The 18,408-nt window shown below is 45.8% G+C and overlaps 1 protein-coding gene across 1 annotated transcript; it reads left to right on the top strand.

Annotated features, from left to right (window-relative positions):
* The first annotated feature begins 3,523 nt into the window (after positions 1-3,523).
* On the top strand, positions 3,524-18,369 carry SLC17A4 (solute carrier family 17 member 4). Its single transcript, XM_019633180.1, has 8 exons — positions 3,524-3,703; positions 6,228-6,354; positions 12,965-13,170; positions 13,735-13,968; positions 14,054-14,141; positions 14,581-14,667; positions 16,248-16,366; positions 16,488-18,369. Exons 1-8 carry the CDS (start codon positions 3,629-3,631, stop codon positions 16,683-16,685), a joined length of 1,134 nt encoding a protein of 377 aa, XP_019488725.1. The 5' UTR covers positions 3,524-3,628; the 3' UTR covers positions 16,686-18,369.
* The last annotated feature ends 39 nt before the right edge of the window (positions 18,370-18,408 follow it).

The following is an 18,408-nucleotide window of genomic DNA, read 5'->3' as shown; positions in this document are numbered from 1 at the left end:
CTGTTCCCCTTCCCCCAATTCCCCAGCACTGTTCCCATCCCCCCAATTCACCAATAAAAAAAAAAAATCTTTAAAAGAAAAAAAAAGGATATTATCTAGTAATACCATTATCATACCTAGGAAAATTAACAATTCCCTAATACCTAGTTTATTTTCAAATTTTCCCAATTTCCTGAAAAATTTTAATAGCTAGTTTTATTTTAGTTTTTGTTTTCAAATTGAATGTAATATTTGTGCTAACCCTCCACCAAAAGTGGTAAATTCAAATTTTGCTATAAGGGCAAGTACGCATAATTACCTATATTACATTTAACAAGTGCTTAGCAAAACCAGAAATTTTTATATATTTTATTGTAACTGTGGTCAGGTGATCTCACTGGGTTGAAGAACCAAGATTCTGCAAAACATCTCATGATTGTGCATTAGCGATATTATCTTTTAAGCAAAAAGCAGAAACTAAACATCTTGTGAACACTTATTGTTTAAGCTATCATTTGTGCTTGACTAGATATTTCTCTATCATCTCCAGCACAGTGCCCTTTAAACATCTTTCCTGAAGTTGCTTGACAGGCAGGCCTCCAGGACATGACTGACATTCTTTCTTAACCTTTGAGTATGAGCTACCTGACAACCAAAGTGATGGAAACCCTTAGTTAAAGCCCATACCTGCTTCTCCAGACGCTGATGCAATGCCTAACCATGTTTACTGTTAACTGTCGGCTTCACCATCATTATTTGATGACATTTTGTGATATAGTCAAGAATATTAGTCAAGGAGTTTTATAAGCAGTTGATTTATGGCACTGTATACAGAGAAACATCTAAAGAAAGAACGGAAAAGAGAAACCCAAACATATTACTGAAAAAAAAAAATCTCTCAACTATTGGGCTATAAAGTAAAACAATATATTCCATATACCCACTATTTATCACACACATATACAAAAGCTATCGAGATTTGGGACAAACGAAAACAAAACGTGCAGTAATGTGAAGAAAAGTCTAAAGATCTTTAAAAGGAATAACATAAGATTAGAAGAAAGAATGTAATTTGATAGCTGAGAATAAGTTTATGAGAGTCAATTGTTCCTTGAATTAAGTACTTGTGTGCTCTATCTACCTATCTATCTCAGTGTATGTGGATAGCAGCTGTGGGGTTCTTTTGCTCAAAAAGAGGCAGAGAAATTTCAGGAATTATAGGAGAAAACTGAACCACAGATAAATTACACAGAAATACATTTCATTTCTATTTATGTAGAAAATACAACAACATGATGAAACCTAATGAAGACAACATGCTCAAAAATTTTCAGAGTGAGTGACTTATTTATGACATTCATTAGAGTTCAACTCTGGGAGAACATGAAATAATTAGCACACGAGGACAATCTATGATCCAAATGGTTCAATATTCAGTAACATGCACAAAGGCGAGTATACATTTGTACCAGTCCATCCAATCCGGAGAGGGAAACCACACAGTTATCTGAATAGGGAGCATTTCATATTAAGAATTGTTAACTCAGGGGACTGGATAAAGGGGGGAGTTGGCTAATAAGAATAAAAATCACTTGAAATAGAGGAACCACAGACTGAAAGAACAGCAGGAGACCCAGGCCTTCTTGGGGAAGGCCTAGCTCACTGGATGGCAGGGAACTTGCTGGAAATGCAGCCTCAACCACAGATGAAGGCAGCTGGGGACATGAAGTCCAGAGCTCCGAGGAAGGGCAGGCAAGGGCAGGGGACTGGATGGGCTCCCTTGGGAGTGAGTGTAGTCAGATAGGGAAGAAGTTCAAGGCCAGGGTCCTCGCTACAGCAACAGTAGAGGTTACAGAAAAGATGAGGATTCAGCAAAAAGGTTCAGAGGACAATCAGACTGGAATGGTATGTGACAACCACGTGGAACAGGGCATTAACCTTTTCACTGTGATAAGTGATTACAAGTTTGTTCTCCAAAATGTGTCAAAAATCCACAGAAAATAATTACAGAATTTATATTTTTAAGTAAATACAGGTAAGGTGCTACATTTTATTAAAATAAACGATTACTTTCAAGTATAAAAATGTCCTATTGTTATTCATTCTTGAAAAACACAAAAATATAGCAACGTGTACTTGTGATTTCTTAACTCGTCGCCGCCCCTCCACGAAACCCCAGCCCTTGTCTCGTCTCTACAGACTGACACGTGTGCATCTGCTCTCCCAAACTTCCTTTCTGGAAAACTGAGCTCGTGGATTAAATGGAACGCCACAGTCAGCTGCATGGAAATATCATTCAACTACAGACAAATGTTGCAGCGAAAATGTTGAAGTGCTGAATGCTGTCAGGCAGTGACAGATGTGGCCTGGAAGTGACCACTGGCTTTGCCAGTATGGAGGCTGCTGGTGGCTTTGCCACACGCGTTCTAGTTGCGAGTGGGCTGAGAACGGAACGTGAGGAAACAGATCACAAGCAAGCATGAGTCTTGTGAAATGTTTTGTTACAAAAGGGATCAGAATCACAGGGTGTCAGTTTTCACATAGAAAAACCTCAGTGGCCTGTGTGCAAATGGCAATAATCAGAAAACCACAAACATCATTCACATTAACGAAGTCTCCACTCTGTGGAAAGCTCGGTTCTATTAAACAGAAGGATGCTGGAGAGAGGACTAAGAAGAAACAAGACATACCCAACCTCGTGAAGAACACAGTAACCCTGAGGGACTCCCTGAGGTGACCATGCTGTAGATAAGGTTTGTGGGGCGTCAGGCTCCTGGGAGAAAGGACGTTGGTGCTGATGGAAGATCAGGGACGATATAAATGACCTGGGCCTGAAGCACGAGGAAGGTGTAATGAGCTTGATCTACTCGTTAATTAAACAATAAAAGTAAAGTTAAAAATTAAACCATTGAGCCAATAGAACCTTCCCATTTGGTAACACAGGGCTAAAGGTTTGGGGTAATCATTTACCTCCTGGAGATCAGGAAACTTGGTAAAGCTTGGAGGGGCTTATGTGAGAGGAATGAGGGCCCCGCGCTCCACCCGCCTCAGGTCAGCCGTCGCTCTGTCTGTTGTTACCATTCTGTTTTTGAGATGTTGGGAATGGGTCTTTTCCCCGTAGAGAGAGCAGCTTGATTTGCTGTTTTGGGGTAGAGATTACGGGGTGGGGAAAAGAATTCATCTTTCCTGAGACAATTCTGAGAAGTGAAAGAGGATGTCACCTTTTCCTAAAAGAAACGAGCCCCAAAAATCCAGGGAACAGTCACCCCAAAGAATAGCTGCAGAGCGAGTCTGAATGATCTAACATCTACATTGCAGAAACATGAAATTTGAAACTGTACTTTTCAAGGGCTAATATTACCCCAATATTGGGACTAGACTAGATGACCTGAAGCTTAAGTTCCAAATATTGGGCTTGTTTTTGTGGGATGCATTAACAATAATTTTTTTTTTAGTTTTTTTTTTTAGCTGAGCCATCCTGCCACCTGTTAGTAGCTCAGCGGCTGCTCAGCTCGGGCCAGGACTCGAACCGCTGTTGCTCAGAACTCAAACTCTTGAGCGAGCTCTTAACCAACTGAGGCACTAGGCCGGCCCACCAACAATAATTTTTTTAGAGCGCCGATCACATCTGTGGTGAGACTGCACGCAAATGCTAGGTTCTGGCAGAGGGAGTCCTGCCCAGGGCTGGAAGACCAGAGCAATCAGAACAGACCAGACCTTTCCGGTAAGTTCTGCGTCGTTGAAACACTTGGGAAAAGACATGAGATCCCTCATGGCTTTGGGAAAGTTAACGAGGGAAGCGTTTGGGGCAGAGGACTTTTATTGGAGGCCAAGAATAAGAGCCAGGAGCTGCTGCTCACGTGAAGGAAATGCCCAGTGCTGAGGCCACTGGGGGTGGCATTTGAACTATTCATAGCCCCACCTGGCACCTGCAGGAAAGGTCTCCTTCTGCAGTGAACTAGTGAACAGCAGAAGAGCAGGGCGTATGGTAATACAAAGGGAATAGACACAGAATCCATCCGGGCCTGAGAAACGGACAGGAAATTGATAGAAGAATGACTGGCCCAATTACTTGGCTTATTCTTCCTCATTCACCTGGTCGCTAAAGAACTCGATAAGGCTGATGGCTTTCAAATTCCTATTTCTACCTGGACCCTCTGTCCCAAGCTACAGCCATAGACGGAGTGCTTCCCCAGGTCTCACAGGCGTGTGACACCCACATGTGCAAACGATACTCTTGTTTCCCTTCTGGAAACCTGCCCCTCTCCCTCGTTCCCCGTCCCCACGGAGCGCAGCACCATGCGCTCCTTTGCTCAGCCCTAAATCTGATGATGCCCCCTCGTCCCCATATCCACCTCAGTAGCAGTTCTTCTTGGCTGTCTCCCAAAATGGCCCCCAGCCTGACCTCACCACCAGGACCAGCCACCTGACGCCGTTCGCTCTTGCCCAGGTGGATAGGACAGGCTCTGCCTGTGTCTCCCGCTTCCCATGCCCCACACAGCAGTGGGGGGACTCCGGGCCCCACCAGCCTGTAGCACCCTGGCTCACGCGGCATGGGCCCCTTCGCCTGGGGCGCACTCCCCCCAGCCTGCCTCCTCACCATCCCCGTTTCAGCTCGGCTGCACCTCTCATAAAGCAGGTGGAGCCGACTTGGAGAAGGAGTGAGGAGTGGCCCTCTTCTCAGGATGCCAGTTACAGTTGCTGTCACCGCTGTTCTCATCTCCTTCATAGCAAATGTCAAAAACCCTCCTCTCTCTTCATATTGTGCCCCTCCTGGAGGCTTTGCTGGAGTCCACAGAGCAGAGGCCGTTGGCGGTGGAGGGGGAGCAGGACAAAGCCAGGGGGCGGGGGGGCTGCCCCCAGCCACAGGCCGGGCTTCCGGGGACAGGAAACCAGCCAGGGCCCCTGTCATAATGAGGACAGAGAGGGGCGATTTCGTGAGAACTGAGTCCTCCAGTCACAAATGCAGAAGAGCGAGGGGAGCAGGACACTGCCTCCATTCATTGGTGTTCAACAAATATTTACGGAGCGGTGCGTGAACGAGGGGTCAGTGACCTCGCAGGCACTGGGTCACTAGAGTCCTGACAAGTACACCCCCTGGGAAAGGTTACCCCGAAAGCCCTGTCGCCAATTCTTGTGACTCAGGATCCCTTCCTTCAGCTCAGTTCCCTACGGTGTGGACACATACGATGAGCAGGATGTCCCATCCCTTCGTGTGACGCTTTCTTCTCAGTCACCAGAGTCACTCCGTGTTGACAATGAGCACTGACCTGGATTTCCATTTAACTTGGGATGTATTTCTGAGTTCCAGAGCTGGCTGGAGGGCCCCTGGGCCCTCCCTTGTGCTTCTGAGGATGGGATGAGGCAGCCTGTGTGCCAGTCTGCACTAAGCAGGCAGTCACACTTACCAGCTCTAGTGGGGACCTGCCCAGGCTGAGCATTTCCACTTCTGGTTAAAAACAATATCATCAAAGAATCAGAGAGACATTTGCCATTATATGAACAGAAGTGCTGCTCCACAGAGAGGAAGTAGAAACAATTTATTTCACCAGCAACCCCGCCCCACACCCACTGCCCTTGACATCTGCTTGGCCCGAAACTTCTCATTATTTTCAGAGAGTAAAAAGCCCATTGGTTATTTTCAGCCTCCAGATAAGCTCATGTTATAATTAATAGGTCCAGTTTGATGAAAAGCACACAACTCCAAACTTTATTTAAAAGTACCCACCCCAGTCCCAGGGTCACTGAATAAAGTTTGTCCTAACTTTTCATTACATCTATGGGGCTATCACTTACTATCTTTGGAGCTATGTATTTAAAAGGTTGTTTGCTATATTTTATTTAGTATATCTAGATGATTAAAACACACAGTTTTTCAGGTAATTTAGTCCACTGGAATCTTCCAGATGAAATTTCAAAAAAGGTTGTCGAGTTTTAACATCCAGTTGATACTGATCTCAGTTGAGAGACATGGGGACACAGAGCTGGAGAGACCATGACAATCCCTTCAGGCCATGCAGGCCAGATCCCTCTTTTGAGAGAAGCAGAACCTAAGACCCAGGATAACTGTGACCGTCCCAAGGTCACACAGCTGGCTAGTGATAGAGTCTGGACGACAAGCCCGAATCCAGCACTTTTTCCACCATGCATTTCCTCCACATCCCAAGAGAGAAGAGCCGAGGCCGAGTCACATATCATAAAGGCTACTTCTCTTTCTCTGCATTTACACTGACACTCTTCTATTTCAGTCAGTAAACGCCAGGAGCGGGACGATGAGAACCAACATGTCTGCTACAGCAGAAGCCAAGGCCCCAGAGGCAGGTATTTCCAACGATGGTGATTTAAACGCGGCTCAAACACAAAGCTCCAGGAAAGGTAAAAGCATGGACCGGTTGGGGATAAAACCGGGGTCCCTGTCGCCTCAATCTCCCTTTTGATGCTATACAACATCGTCTTGCTACCACCAATGGCCAAGAAGTCTATATGGCTATACAGAATTTTTAGTGAGAATGATTTCATTTCTTGTAAGAAACCTTGAAGGCATTAGGTAGGCATCAAGACATTACTTACAGATGAAGGAAAAGCCCAGAGCAGTTGCTGAGTGGGAAGTATGGAAAGCAACCCTGGTTTTTCGGACTCCACATTGGGGTGGAACATTCGGTCTCAGCTTGTATTAGGTCTGGACCTGCTTCACGGAGAACATGCTTCTCCTTTACACCATATCATAGAAGTCGCTTTTCCTCCTTCCTCTCACCTATATTACAACTTTGTGCTTTTGTATAATGCATCATAACGAAAACTGTTGAACACTTTATTTTACTCTAAATTCTGAATGACTTATAGCCCTGTTGTTCATTAATTTTCTTAAGGATATAAGCTTTTCATACGATGATAATACCTTTAAAAAGTAAAATACTAACGGAGATGGAATGCTTTGCTATGTTCAGTGTTTTAGCCAGGATGTCTGCTGGGAAGTGAGTATGTTTTAAGGAAAAGAGGATTCTCCTAATCTTATCCATTGAAGACGTATCAGGATACGTGCATTCTAACACTCACGCCACAATTACCTATTAACCATTTGACCTGGAATGAATGTTACTCCATTGCCTCAGCTTCTCATCTGTAAAATGCAAGAGTTTGACTCTTGTACCCCTAAGACCTCATCCATTTCAAAATATCTAGGAGTCTATTGGGCCAAGTTCTCCTTAGGCCAAGTTCTCCTTAGGCCAAGTTCTCCTATGCCAACTCTTTCTCTCTCCCCAAATCAGTAATATAGAGAATTTCTGTGTAAAAACAATATTGGGGAAGAGCGGGTTGGAAGTCAGACTGCCTGTGTTTCTGACCCTGTTTTGCCATTTGTGAGCTGTGACCTTAGGCAAGTTACTTAAACTTTCTGTCTCAGTTTCCTTATCTGTAAAAATGAGATGATAATAATAGTACCTACCTCATAGGCTTTCCATGAGAATTAAATTACTTATAGTATGTAAACCATTCAGATCCATGCCTGGCACATAATAAACACGATATCAAGGTTAGCTATCATTATTATTCTCACACAGTATCCCCTCCGCCCAACAATACTTCAGGGAAGGTGCCCCTGAGGTCATCTCCATTTTACATGAGCGAGAACTCAGGCATAGTGGGATTACGTAACTCATTTAAGTCATCCAGGCACAAAAGCTTGTCATCTGGATTCAAACCAGAGCGATCTAATTAACCATTACATTACACTCCTGTCCTTATTTTATCTAGGAAAACTGAAGAATAATAATTTTATTTCCAATTTCTTCGAGTTCTCAAGAATAACTTTTAAAAATCAAGCTTACAGTGTAAGAAGTAAATCAACAGGAAAATATGAAAGAACAATCCAATATAGGTGAGAAAGGAAACTAAAGAGGAAAAAAATTGTCACTTCAGAATTAAAATGGAATTAGCAGTCATAAGAAAAGTTACCACTACAGAAAATCAAATCAGCAACGTAGAGCCGAGGTTTGAAACAGTCATGGAAAATGCGGAGGGGCAAGATAGTGGATCAAAAGGTGATGGGTATGAAGAAAGACAGAAAACAAAGACTGTACAGGAATAAATGAAGCAACTTAATTAAGCATCCAATTCACTGAGTCTACAATTTTGAGAAAAGTATGTGGAAAACTGAAATAGACAACTTATGTGTAGAAAGAATGTAAACTCAAATCATGAAAAAAATTGAAATAAAAAATATACACAAGGGGCCGGCCGAGTGGCGCATTGGTTAAGAGCTGGCTTGGGATGCCAGAGGGCCCCGGTTCGGATCCCACATATGAGGGCCAGTGACACTGCCCTCCACAGCTAAGATGCTGAACAACAGCTCAACCTGGAGCTGGGCTGCCGTGAGTCGCCGGCGATGGCATAGGCTGCAGCCCCTGCTGCAGTGGGTTGCCATGGGCTACCGTGAGCGGCCAGCAGCCCGTGTGAGCGGCCAGCAGCCGCAGTGAGCAGCCGTCCAGAAGCCGGCGACCGATCTGCCTCGCCCGGGAAGAGCGCAATGATGGTGCCAACTTGGGCCAGTGAAGCAATGTCCTCCACAACTAGACTGAAGAACAAAACGACAGCAACTTGTCTGTTCCCCTTCCCTCAATTCCCCAGCGCTGTTCCCCTCCCCCAATTCCCCAATTAAAATCTTTTTAAAAAAATAATTATATATACACAAGAGCTGATTCTTTAGTAAAGAAGATGCCATTTAGGGCCGGCCGGGTGGCGCAATGGTTAAGAACTCGCTTGGGATGCCGAGGGCCCCGGTTCGGATCCCACATATGAGGGCCAGTGACACTGCCCTCTGCAGTTAAGATGCTGAACAACAGCTCAACCTGGAGCTGGGCTGCCGTGAGTTGCCGGCGACGGCGTGGGCTGCAGCCCCTGTGGCAGTGGGTTGCCATGGGCTACTGTGTGTAGCCAGCAGCCAGCGTGAGCGGCCGGCAGCCGCAGTGAGCAGCCGTCCAGAAGCCGGCGACCGATCTGCCTCGCCCGGGAAGAGCGCAATGATGGTGCCAACTTGGGCCAGTGAAGCAATGTCCTCCACAACTAGACTGAAGAACAAAACGACAGCAACTTGTCTGTTCCCCTTCCCTCAATTCCCCAGCACTGTTCCCATCCCCGCAATTCCACAATAAAAATCTTAAAAAAAAAAAAAAAAAGATGCCATTTACAGCAATATAACACATAATCACTACTCAGATTGATCAGGCAGAAAGATTAAATACAAGTAATCATGTGGGGGAAGACAGGAGCATTTAAAATGTATGGGGTCTTATTACAGGGTAAATCAATAAAGTACATGATTTTCTGTGAAAATATAACTTATAAAGTTGAATTTAAATAAGTATAAATGTCAAAAAATATGTAAGAAGTGGAAAAAGCTGTCAAAAAGTTACCCCTGTTACAACAAAATCCTTTTAGTTTCACAAGAAAAGTCCTGTGAGATTTTTAGGGAGCAGAAAATGCCAATGCACCTTGACATAAGAAATTCAAGTAATTTATGTAGATATCGCCTTAAGAAGGTGGAGCATAGCTCCTCACTCCAAGTGTGGACTGTGTGTGTGACTTTTTCCAGAGAGCAATATGGAAAGGGAGAAAAAACCAGGAAATTCACAGTGGGAAACCTGACCGACACCACCTTAGCCTGGTGATCAAGGCCAATGGCAGCAGTGATAAATCGTGCTGAAGGATGTGTCTTCGTACGATGTGATGATGATGACAGTTTACCTCTAATGGTCTTCCTCTCAAAAACACATTGCCTCAGTCTAATCATGAGAAAAACATCAGAAAAACCCCTCTTGAGGGACACTATAAAATATGACTGGAACTCTTCAAAGTTGTCAAGGTCATCAAAAACAAACAAACAAAAAGGTCTGAGAAGTTGTCAGAAGATCCCAAGATATGTGACAATTAAAAGTACTGTGGAATCCTGAATAGAATTGTGGAACAGACAAAAGGCATTAGGTAAAAATGTCTGAATAAAACATTACCAATAATACATCAGAGGATGTTCGCTCATGTTGTGACAGATGTACCAGATTAATGTTGAGAAGAACATACTTGCCATAAAGGACTCTTTGTGGTTACTTACGCCCAAATTCCTAACCAGAATCTACAATAGCAGCCATTGTTTACAGAGAACTCTCAAGCATGCTGCAATCCAGGAAAAAGCCACAGACTGGGCTGCCAAGGCTCTTGCACTATGCTCCTGCCAACTGGGTCAACGCTTATTAGAGAGCTCCCAAGAATTGAAATTCAACCAGTAGGACTGAGGATTTCCAGAGCTGCACAGTTATAGTCTCACTTGCATTTACACTGACCAATCAGAGCAGCTCCATTCTTTTTTTTTTTAAGATTTTTATTGGGAAATTGAGGGATGGGAACAGCACTGGGGAATTTGGGGAAGGGGAACAGACAAGTTGCTGTCGTTTTGTTCTTCAGTCTAGTTGTGGAGGACGTTGCTTCACTGGCCCAAGTTGGCACCATCATTGCGCTCTTCCTGGGTGAGGCAGATCAGTCGCTGGCTTCTGGATGGCCGCTCACGGTGGCTGCTGGCCACTCACGCTGGCTGCTGGCTACACACGGTAGCCCATGGCAACCCACTGCAGTAGGGGTTGCAGCCTACGCCATTGCCTGCGACTCATGGCAGCCCAGCTCCAAGTTGAGCTGTTGTTCAGCATCTTAGCTGCGGAGGGCAGTGTCACTGGCCCCCATGTGGGATCCGAACCGGGGCCCTCTGGCGTCCCAAGCCAGCTCTTAACCAATGCACCACTCGGCCGGCCCCAGAGCAGCTCCATTCTGACCAATCAGGATGGTGCTATTTGGACCAATCAAACTGTGCAGATTTGGATTCCATATTTGCATAGAAATGGACCAATCTGGGACCGGAGCAGGCACTCATGTCTATATAAGCCAGCTTCACTGCTGCTTGGACAGCATACTTTCACATCCTATTACAAGTGGTTTTCTGTGGGCAAGTTTGTAGCACTAAGCTGCCTCCCCAAACTCCTTAGACTGAGGTATTGCAGTGATGTCTCCATTTCACTCCAAGCTGGGGACTGCTGTTGGAGATGAATTCTCAAGATGTTAATAAAAGGAAAAAAGGGTGTCAGATATACAGGAACTCAATTCTATAAATCTAAACCGCCCTAGAAAATTGTATTAAGGAAAAGCCATGCACCTAAAATATTGGGTTGTCGGAAAAGTCATGATGTATTTTTTTCTATTTTTCATTACAAAAATGAGTCCTGACTTTTCCGACAACCCAATATTTCAGTTCACAGATTGAAATGGAAAGCTTCCAAGTTGCCTCCTTTACTAGCTACCATGGCAAAAATTAAAACAGCCTGTTATGAAGGGATCATTCCAAAAATGTAAGGATAGTGACATGTTACTGATAACAATGAACTTACATAAACTTACTTAATTCTCATCACAGCATCTTGAGATAGGCTCTATTGTCATTTTACAGGTAAATACTGAGGCTGCAAAGAGCTCAGTAACTTGCCCAAGAACGGACAGCGGGAAATAGAACAGATCCAGGTGTCTGACTCTAGGATTGATATACATTTTACAAAACTCACGCAATCTCATAAAAATGAGAAAAAGAAATAGAATAACTTAATACAAGTACAGGTCCCACCAACGAGCAGCAGCATACCTTAATGGTGTCACGTGGGAAGCATGCCCAGTAAATGGGTACGGCAGGGGCACCCCCTCACCTTTCCTACCTGACATTGTTTAGAAACTGCCAGTGAATAAAATTACCCAGGAGAATGAAAAAAATGTTACAAGCAGCAAAATTAGTCATCTGGTTTTTCCCCCCATTATTTGTATAGTGTGTGTGGGTGTGTGTAGTTTTCTTGTCTAAATCCAAGGGAGACATAAGGTGGAAATGATAGGAAAAATAACTGTTCTAGAGACAAGAAGAAGCACTTTCAAATAACATGTCGGGACTTACCTGAAGATAAGTATACAATCCCACCTTGGGACAGACAAAAGGACTTGAATACCTGGGGAGCACCTCCATTCTCGGCTGGGAGAAAGCCAAACTGTAAATGAGGCAGTTCGTCTTAATTCCATCGGCCATATCAATATGATATTGATCAACATCCCAATGTAAATTTGTCTGCACGAGGGAGGGTACAGTCTCAACTAAATGCTCCCAAAGTTAAGCCAAAGGCGGAGATCTGTCTGCCAACGGCTGGAGCTTAACGAGAGTTTCACTACTCACCAGCAAACAGCGTTGGCCTTTTGCTCCCTGGCAGGAACCAGGGAACGGGGCACCCACGTACCGTGAGGTCAGTGATCACCTATTACCTCTGGGATTTAATCTATCCTTCCAGTTGTCAAACCGTGTATCTCCACGCACCCTCAGGGGTAAGAAGCGCTCCCACGGGTCACTGGCAATTTTTGTGCAAACCTAGATTCTAGTATCAAGATGAAGTTCGAGGTTAAGTACCTAGATTACAGTATCAAGCTAGCCTAGCCTACCTTGCAAGTCTGATCTTCTCCCAGTCCCCAAACATATTAAGCTGCCATGTTCCCTGATTATCCAAGGTCCTGAAAGCCATCCCAGCTGCCCAGGTGGGGCACTTGGGAGCCACATCCCACCACTTCTCTTCTTCTCCATACCCAACCACCACTACTTGCAGCCGAGTCCTTCTGCCCATCTTTCTTCCATTTCCACTCATTGGCTCATCCCAGAGCCCTGCCTGGAAGATGGCTTCTGTGTGTGCCCTGGCCGGTCCCACACATTCTCCAAGTCTGTGCTTGAGAAATGGTTGCCAGTGCGTTATCAGCCCCCTCACCTCCCAGGGGTACAAGTGTCTGCCAGACCCCAACAGAGCAACATTTGCTCTCACTGTGCATCTGCTTCGGAGCGACTGCCATCTTCTCCCTCTCCTGTCTGGGAGAGGAAGCAGGGAGAGGGGAACCTGATTATAAGACTTGCCGTGTCCTCTCCTCTCAGGCTCTTGTTTGGTCCGATACTGGATGGCCCTCATCTTGCAGCTCTGTAATTTTTCGATTTTGACCCAACAAATGAACTTGAGCATTGCCATCCCAGCAATGGTGAACAGCACGACTATGCTGAGCCTGCCCAACGCCTCCACAGAAAGGCCGCCCACTGGCTCCCCAAACAGCTGGAATGAAACGCTACAGGCATCGGAGGTAGTGGTAAGTTTAAAGAGACCCTGGACCCCTTTTTTGACTCCAGTGGCTTGATCTGAAGGGCTGTTCGCAGAGTATCTGCTGTGTTCAGGGAACTGTATTACACAAGAACAGAGGTAGCTAAAGAGATGATGCTCTTGCTTAGTGTCTGGGTGTAACCGAGGGCTAAGTTAGAACTGAGCAAACAGATTGTACCATTTACTAGATGAAAATTCTTCCCCTACAATGATGAAAATCACCACAGAGGAGGTTAGAGTTAGGTCCACTTAATTCCTTCACATATTTCGTCTTACCTTGCCTAAGATGCTCTCTTCTTCATGGGTTTTCTTTCTTTACAGGCTGTCTTATATATTAATTCCTTAGTTAATTACATAGCTGGGGAAATTGTGTCAGGGAAGAGTATGGTAGGCACATTTAGGTGGTTTTTTTTAATGAAATTGGTACATTGGAGGAATCAGACAGAGGTCAAAGAAGAGAGAACGGTTGGTTGTTTTTTGCCTCTCAAGCGTTCACAATAAACATGGTCAACTCTAGCCAAAGACAAGCAGTGAGATTCTCCTTGTCACCTAGGCACCTGTGTATGACTGGAGTCCTGAAATCCAGGGGGTCGTCCTCAGCTCCCTCAGCTACGGCTCGCTGCTGGCTTCAGTCCCTGGCGGCTATGTGGTTGGCATATTTGGAATCAGGTACTTGGTCGGTGCTGCCATGTTTATTTCCTCAGCCCTGAACCTCTTCATTCCACTGGCAGCTGACGCTGGAGTGGGCCTGCTCATTGTCCTTCGGACGGTGCAAGGCATAGCTCAGGTACCAAGACGTTTTCTAAGTAAGAGTGGGACAGAGGGCCCCCAGCTGCCTCAGGGAGCCAGTAATGGGCCTTTGTTCTTTTCAGGTTATGATATCAATAGGTCAGTATTCAATCTGGGTGAAATGGGCTCCCCCCCTGGAAAGGAATCAACTCATCGGCATCACTGTATCAGGTAATTCATACCTTCCTCACCACCTACGTGCACTGTCCAAGGGGACCCTGCAGTGGCCTCTCGACAGAAGCAAGAGCTTGTACCCCAGCTTCTGTGTGTCCTGCTCCAAAGCCCTGCCCTGCACCACCTTTCCTGCTCACCATGGAGCGCTTGCTGTGTGACGGCACTCTTGTAAGTGCTTTGCACATGGTGGTTTCATTTTGGCCGCAGAGCTTTCTTATAGCTCATCTATATATTTATTTCTACTCACACATAAGGGAAAGTGAGACACAAGGAAACTGATAACTTATCCAGGGTCACACAGCTGCTGAGGGAAGAGCCAGGATTTGGACCCCGAGGGGCTGGCGTGCAGCTCGCCCTTGTGAAGGGTTGTCTGTGGGAAGCACAGAGTCCCAAGCATGACCCTCTCACCCAGAGCCTCCTTACATCTTCTGTCTAGGGTCACCGCTGGGGGCCGTGGTCATTCTCCTGGCTGGCGGGATCCTCTGCCAGACCCTGGGATGGCCTTATGTCTTCTATATCTTTGGTGAGTTTGTGCTTTTCAAATCTTAGACCTCTGTTTTATGACATAGAATGCTGGGCACAATTTCTGTGCTGCAAGTCATCTATAGTTCACATCCCAGTAGATGCAGGCGTTGATACAACTGAAGTTAAAGTTGATAATGTTTACAGTGAGTCATGTCCTGAATCTTACAAAATGATGTGTTCCAGTAGCCTGAGTGTGTAGCTAGCACAACCTGATGATTTCAACAGCATTATAACATTCCCTCGTGTTTCTAAATGGAACCCAGAAAGGGCCCCAGAGGCATTTCTCTCATGAGATGTTGAAAGCACTATCTTGGTGGGATTACATTTTTAGGTAGGCTTATTTCTTGAATACAATCTTTTAAATTTCTCTTATTATTACTATACCCAGAAAATTGTGGGAAGTGACGTCATCATAGTTGGAGCAGTGGGTCAGCAGTGGAGGCTGTGGATCAGGGCAGAGGCTCAGCCATGGACATAACACACAGTGAGATATGCAGAAAGTTCCCAAAGACACACGGAGTGGTCCAGAGGCAATTTCTACCACTTCCCCGCTTGCCTTCACCCAGCCCTGGTTGGGATCTGCACAGCTGCATTCGACTAGAATTTGTGCTTGATTTTGAAACATTCTCAGAAATCCTATCCACAAACTGCCTGATTCCAGTAAGTCCAACTGGCATTTTCATTAGAGGATAATACTCTTAGGTCAAGGGTTTCTGTAACATCAGCTCTATAAATTTGCTAGGAAAAGAAAATCTATATAGATTGATTAGTCTAGCACATCCACCTCCAAAGCTTCTGTCATGGAAACTCCAGAAGGGCAGCTTAAAAGATTACTGAATCTGCGAGAAAGACATGCTATGCCCGTGGTTTTCAGAACCAGCAAGCAGGATACACAAAAGGGAAGATCATTAAACACGTGTGGTGTCAGTGTGAACGTCCTCCATTCTCATGGTGCCGTTTTCAAATCCATCCCTCCCCAGTTGATTTTAAGTTCCTCTATGGCAAAAGTGTGCTTTTGTGTTTTCTGATATTCTCAAAATCTAGCATAGTGCCTGGTCTATGGCAGCTGCTCTCTGCTTGTGAAAGAATGTATAAACGACATGCTAGCCAGTGAAGAGAACTCAGACTTTTAAGATTCTAAAAAGGGAATTTTTAGTCGAATCATAATTCCACTGCACACTCATGATGCTAAGTTGTCCAACACTGCAAACACGTAAACGTTAGGCACTTCCCTTGTTGAGGGTTCATCCCATTTCATATCTTCTGGTTGTCAGGGTGACTGGGGGCACATTCATCCTGCTGCTAATTCCTCTGCTAGCCTGGGGGAGTGCTGACTGGCACCTCACCAGCAAGGGCGTTTTCGAACACGTGGGGCAAACATACGAGGCCCTGAGCTGCCCCATGCCATTGGCCAAAGCCAGTTCTGTGGCCGAGGCCAAAGTCAAGTGAAGGGGACGCACCCCCACCTGTGATGGGGCCACACAGGCTGTGGATGCGGGGAGGACAGGATACTGGGGCCCTCTCAGGGCAGAGCCAGTGAGAAGAACTCGAGTCCAGTGTCACCTGGTCCTCTTGCAGGTGGATTTGGCTGTGCCTGCTCTTGTCTCTGGTTCCTCCTCATTTATGATGACCCTGTGGACCATCCATTTATCAGCACCCACGAGAGGGACTACATCGTGCATTCACGGGCTCAGCAGGTGCTGCAACTTCCCCAGTGCCGTGTCGCCGTGTCTGTGTGGATGTGTCAGAGGGGAAGCGTGCGGTAGCGTAAAACTTTTCTCTTCTGACCGACGGGACATGCTCTCTGATTATTTCCAGGACTTCGTGCCAGACTGGTCTGTCCCCATCAAGGCTATGATGAAGTCCCTCCCCCTTTGGGCCATTATAGTGTCTCACTTCAGTGAATACTGGTATTTTTACATCAAGATGGCGTACACACCAACGTACATCAGCTCTGTCCTGCAAGTCAACCTCACAGATGTGAGTACACAGACCCTCCTCCTGCTCCCCTGGTGAAACGTCCCATTGTATAATCTTGGCTCTCTGATGGGTGCAGAGCCAGGGGATTACGCCGGGGATGCTCATGCAGGAACGGCTTGCAGGTTCGCGTGAATTCTGACCTCCTGCCAATAGGAGCAGAGTGCTGCGGTCCTAGGGCAGCGTCACACCCAAAAAGAGGGTCGTCTTTTCATAAGGGGCCTATGAAGGGTTTATGTTCTACCCAATTCCCATTTGCAAACAAGACCCTGCAGGCCACACAAACAAGAAGCATGAACAAAAATGATCCTGCCTCTGAGAAGGCTGTGACAGCATGTAGAGAATTCAAGCTAGGAGTAAGACATTTCTAATAGGACAGACGGTCCCTAAGAGGACTTATACCAACAACTTGTGGATAAACTCCTTCTAAGAAAACATTTTATTCAAGTATGACATAGGTAAAGAAAGGCGCACATATGGATCCAGTAGTCTGATTTTTCACAAAATGCGCAGATGCTCTGATTGGCTGACAGGAGCCGTTCTCCTCCCACCAGATAGATGTGTAAAAAATGGCAGAGAGTGCGTCAGATTTCATAGCCCGTCAGTGACCATTCACAAGGTCATAGAATTACTGCTATGTTCTCGCCTTTGTACTCAGAAAGCAATGTTCTCGTGTTGACCGGGCTCCTCTGGTGAGAACATGCTGAGTGGCCAACAGAGAGATGACCTTGGCAGAGGTCAGCATCTGGGACACATGCTTGCAAACAGGCCAGAGGCCCTGAGATGGAAAGGCCAGACATAGGTCATGAAGCCACAGCCTCAGGCCAGGGGTTCCACACGGGAGGGCCATGTGGGCAGGAAACCAGTGCTGACAACGATTTGTCTCTGGTGTGAGGCCAGGTGGGCTCCCCACCCTCAGAGGGCAAGGCTGAGGAGGAGGAGGCCGGGAAGATGACTGAGGAGACAAGTTGAGACCAGACTTCCCCTGCTGGGGAAGTCGAGCCCTGGAGTCCCATTGCTCTCACGGTATTTTCTCACTGTCACGTCACCTCACTGGCCTTGGTTTCCTCGTCCATAAAATGATGAGCTTGGACCAGGTGACAGTTAAATCTCTCCCATTGCTTGGACTATGCACAAAATAGGATGGCCTCCTTTTCTTTGCATTTTCTCTAATAGCATATTCATTTAGAAGCTGAATTGATAATATGGGTTTCAGCGTTTTCAAAACCATATAAAAAGGTAGAGTGTAAAACCTCACTCCCGTTCCCATCTCTACTCTGCCCTGTTCTCCCAGCCCACTCCACAGATAACATTTCAGACTTAATTTCTTAATATATTCTTCCATTCTTGGGAATGCAAGCATACTCGAATGTATATTCTTATTTTCCCAATGTTTTTTTTCACACCAAGCGTGGTGCGCCCTCTGTGCTGCTCTGGTGTGTAGTTAAGCCCTGGGCTCTTCTCAGCCTACCAGAAGCCTTTCCTGAGTGACTTGTGGGCTGCTTCCAACCTCTGTCCTACATTTGTGTAACCAATTACAGAAATGTAATTCTCTGCATATGTGAGTCAAAGGTAAATGCGGGATGGACGTTTATGCTTATTGTCAAACTGCCCTCCGTGGGGCACTAATAACATTTGCAAGTCCCTGACTCTGCACAGGATCCCTGAGGTCCCGTTAGGACACTGCTGGGCTGCTGCTGGCTCAATCCATGAAAAGCGGTGCCTCAAGCCATTTGTTTTGTTTTTAATTATTTTTTATTGT

This window comes from Hipposideros armiger, unplaced genomic scaffold (assembly GCF_001890085.2).
Source record: "Hipposideros armiger isolate ML-2016 unplaced genomic scaffold, ASM189008v1 scaffold_1256, whole genome shotgun sequence".
Taxonomy (NCBI): domain Eukaryota; kingdom Metazoa; phylum Chordata; class Mammalia; order Chiroptera; family Hipposideridae; genus Hipposideros; species Hipposideros armiger.
Note: the sequence above shows the minus strand (reverse complement) of the source record. Positions and strands in the feature narration are given on the sequence as shown.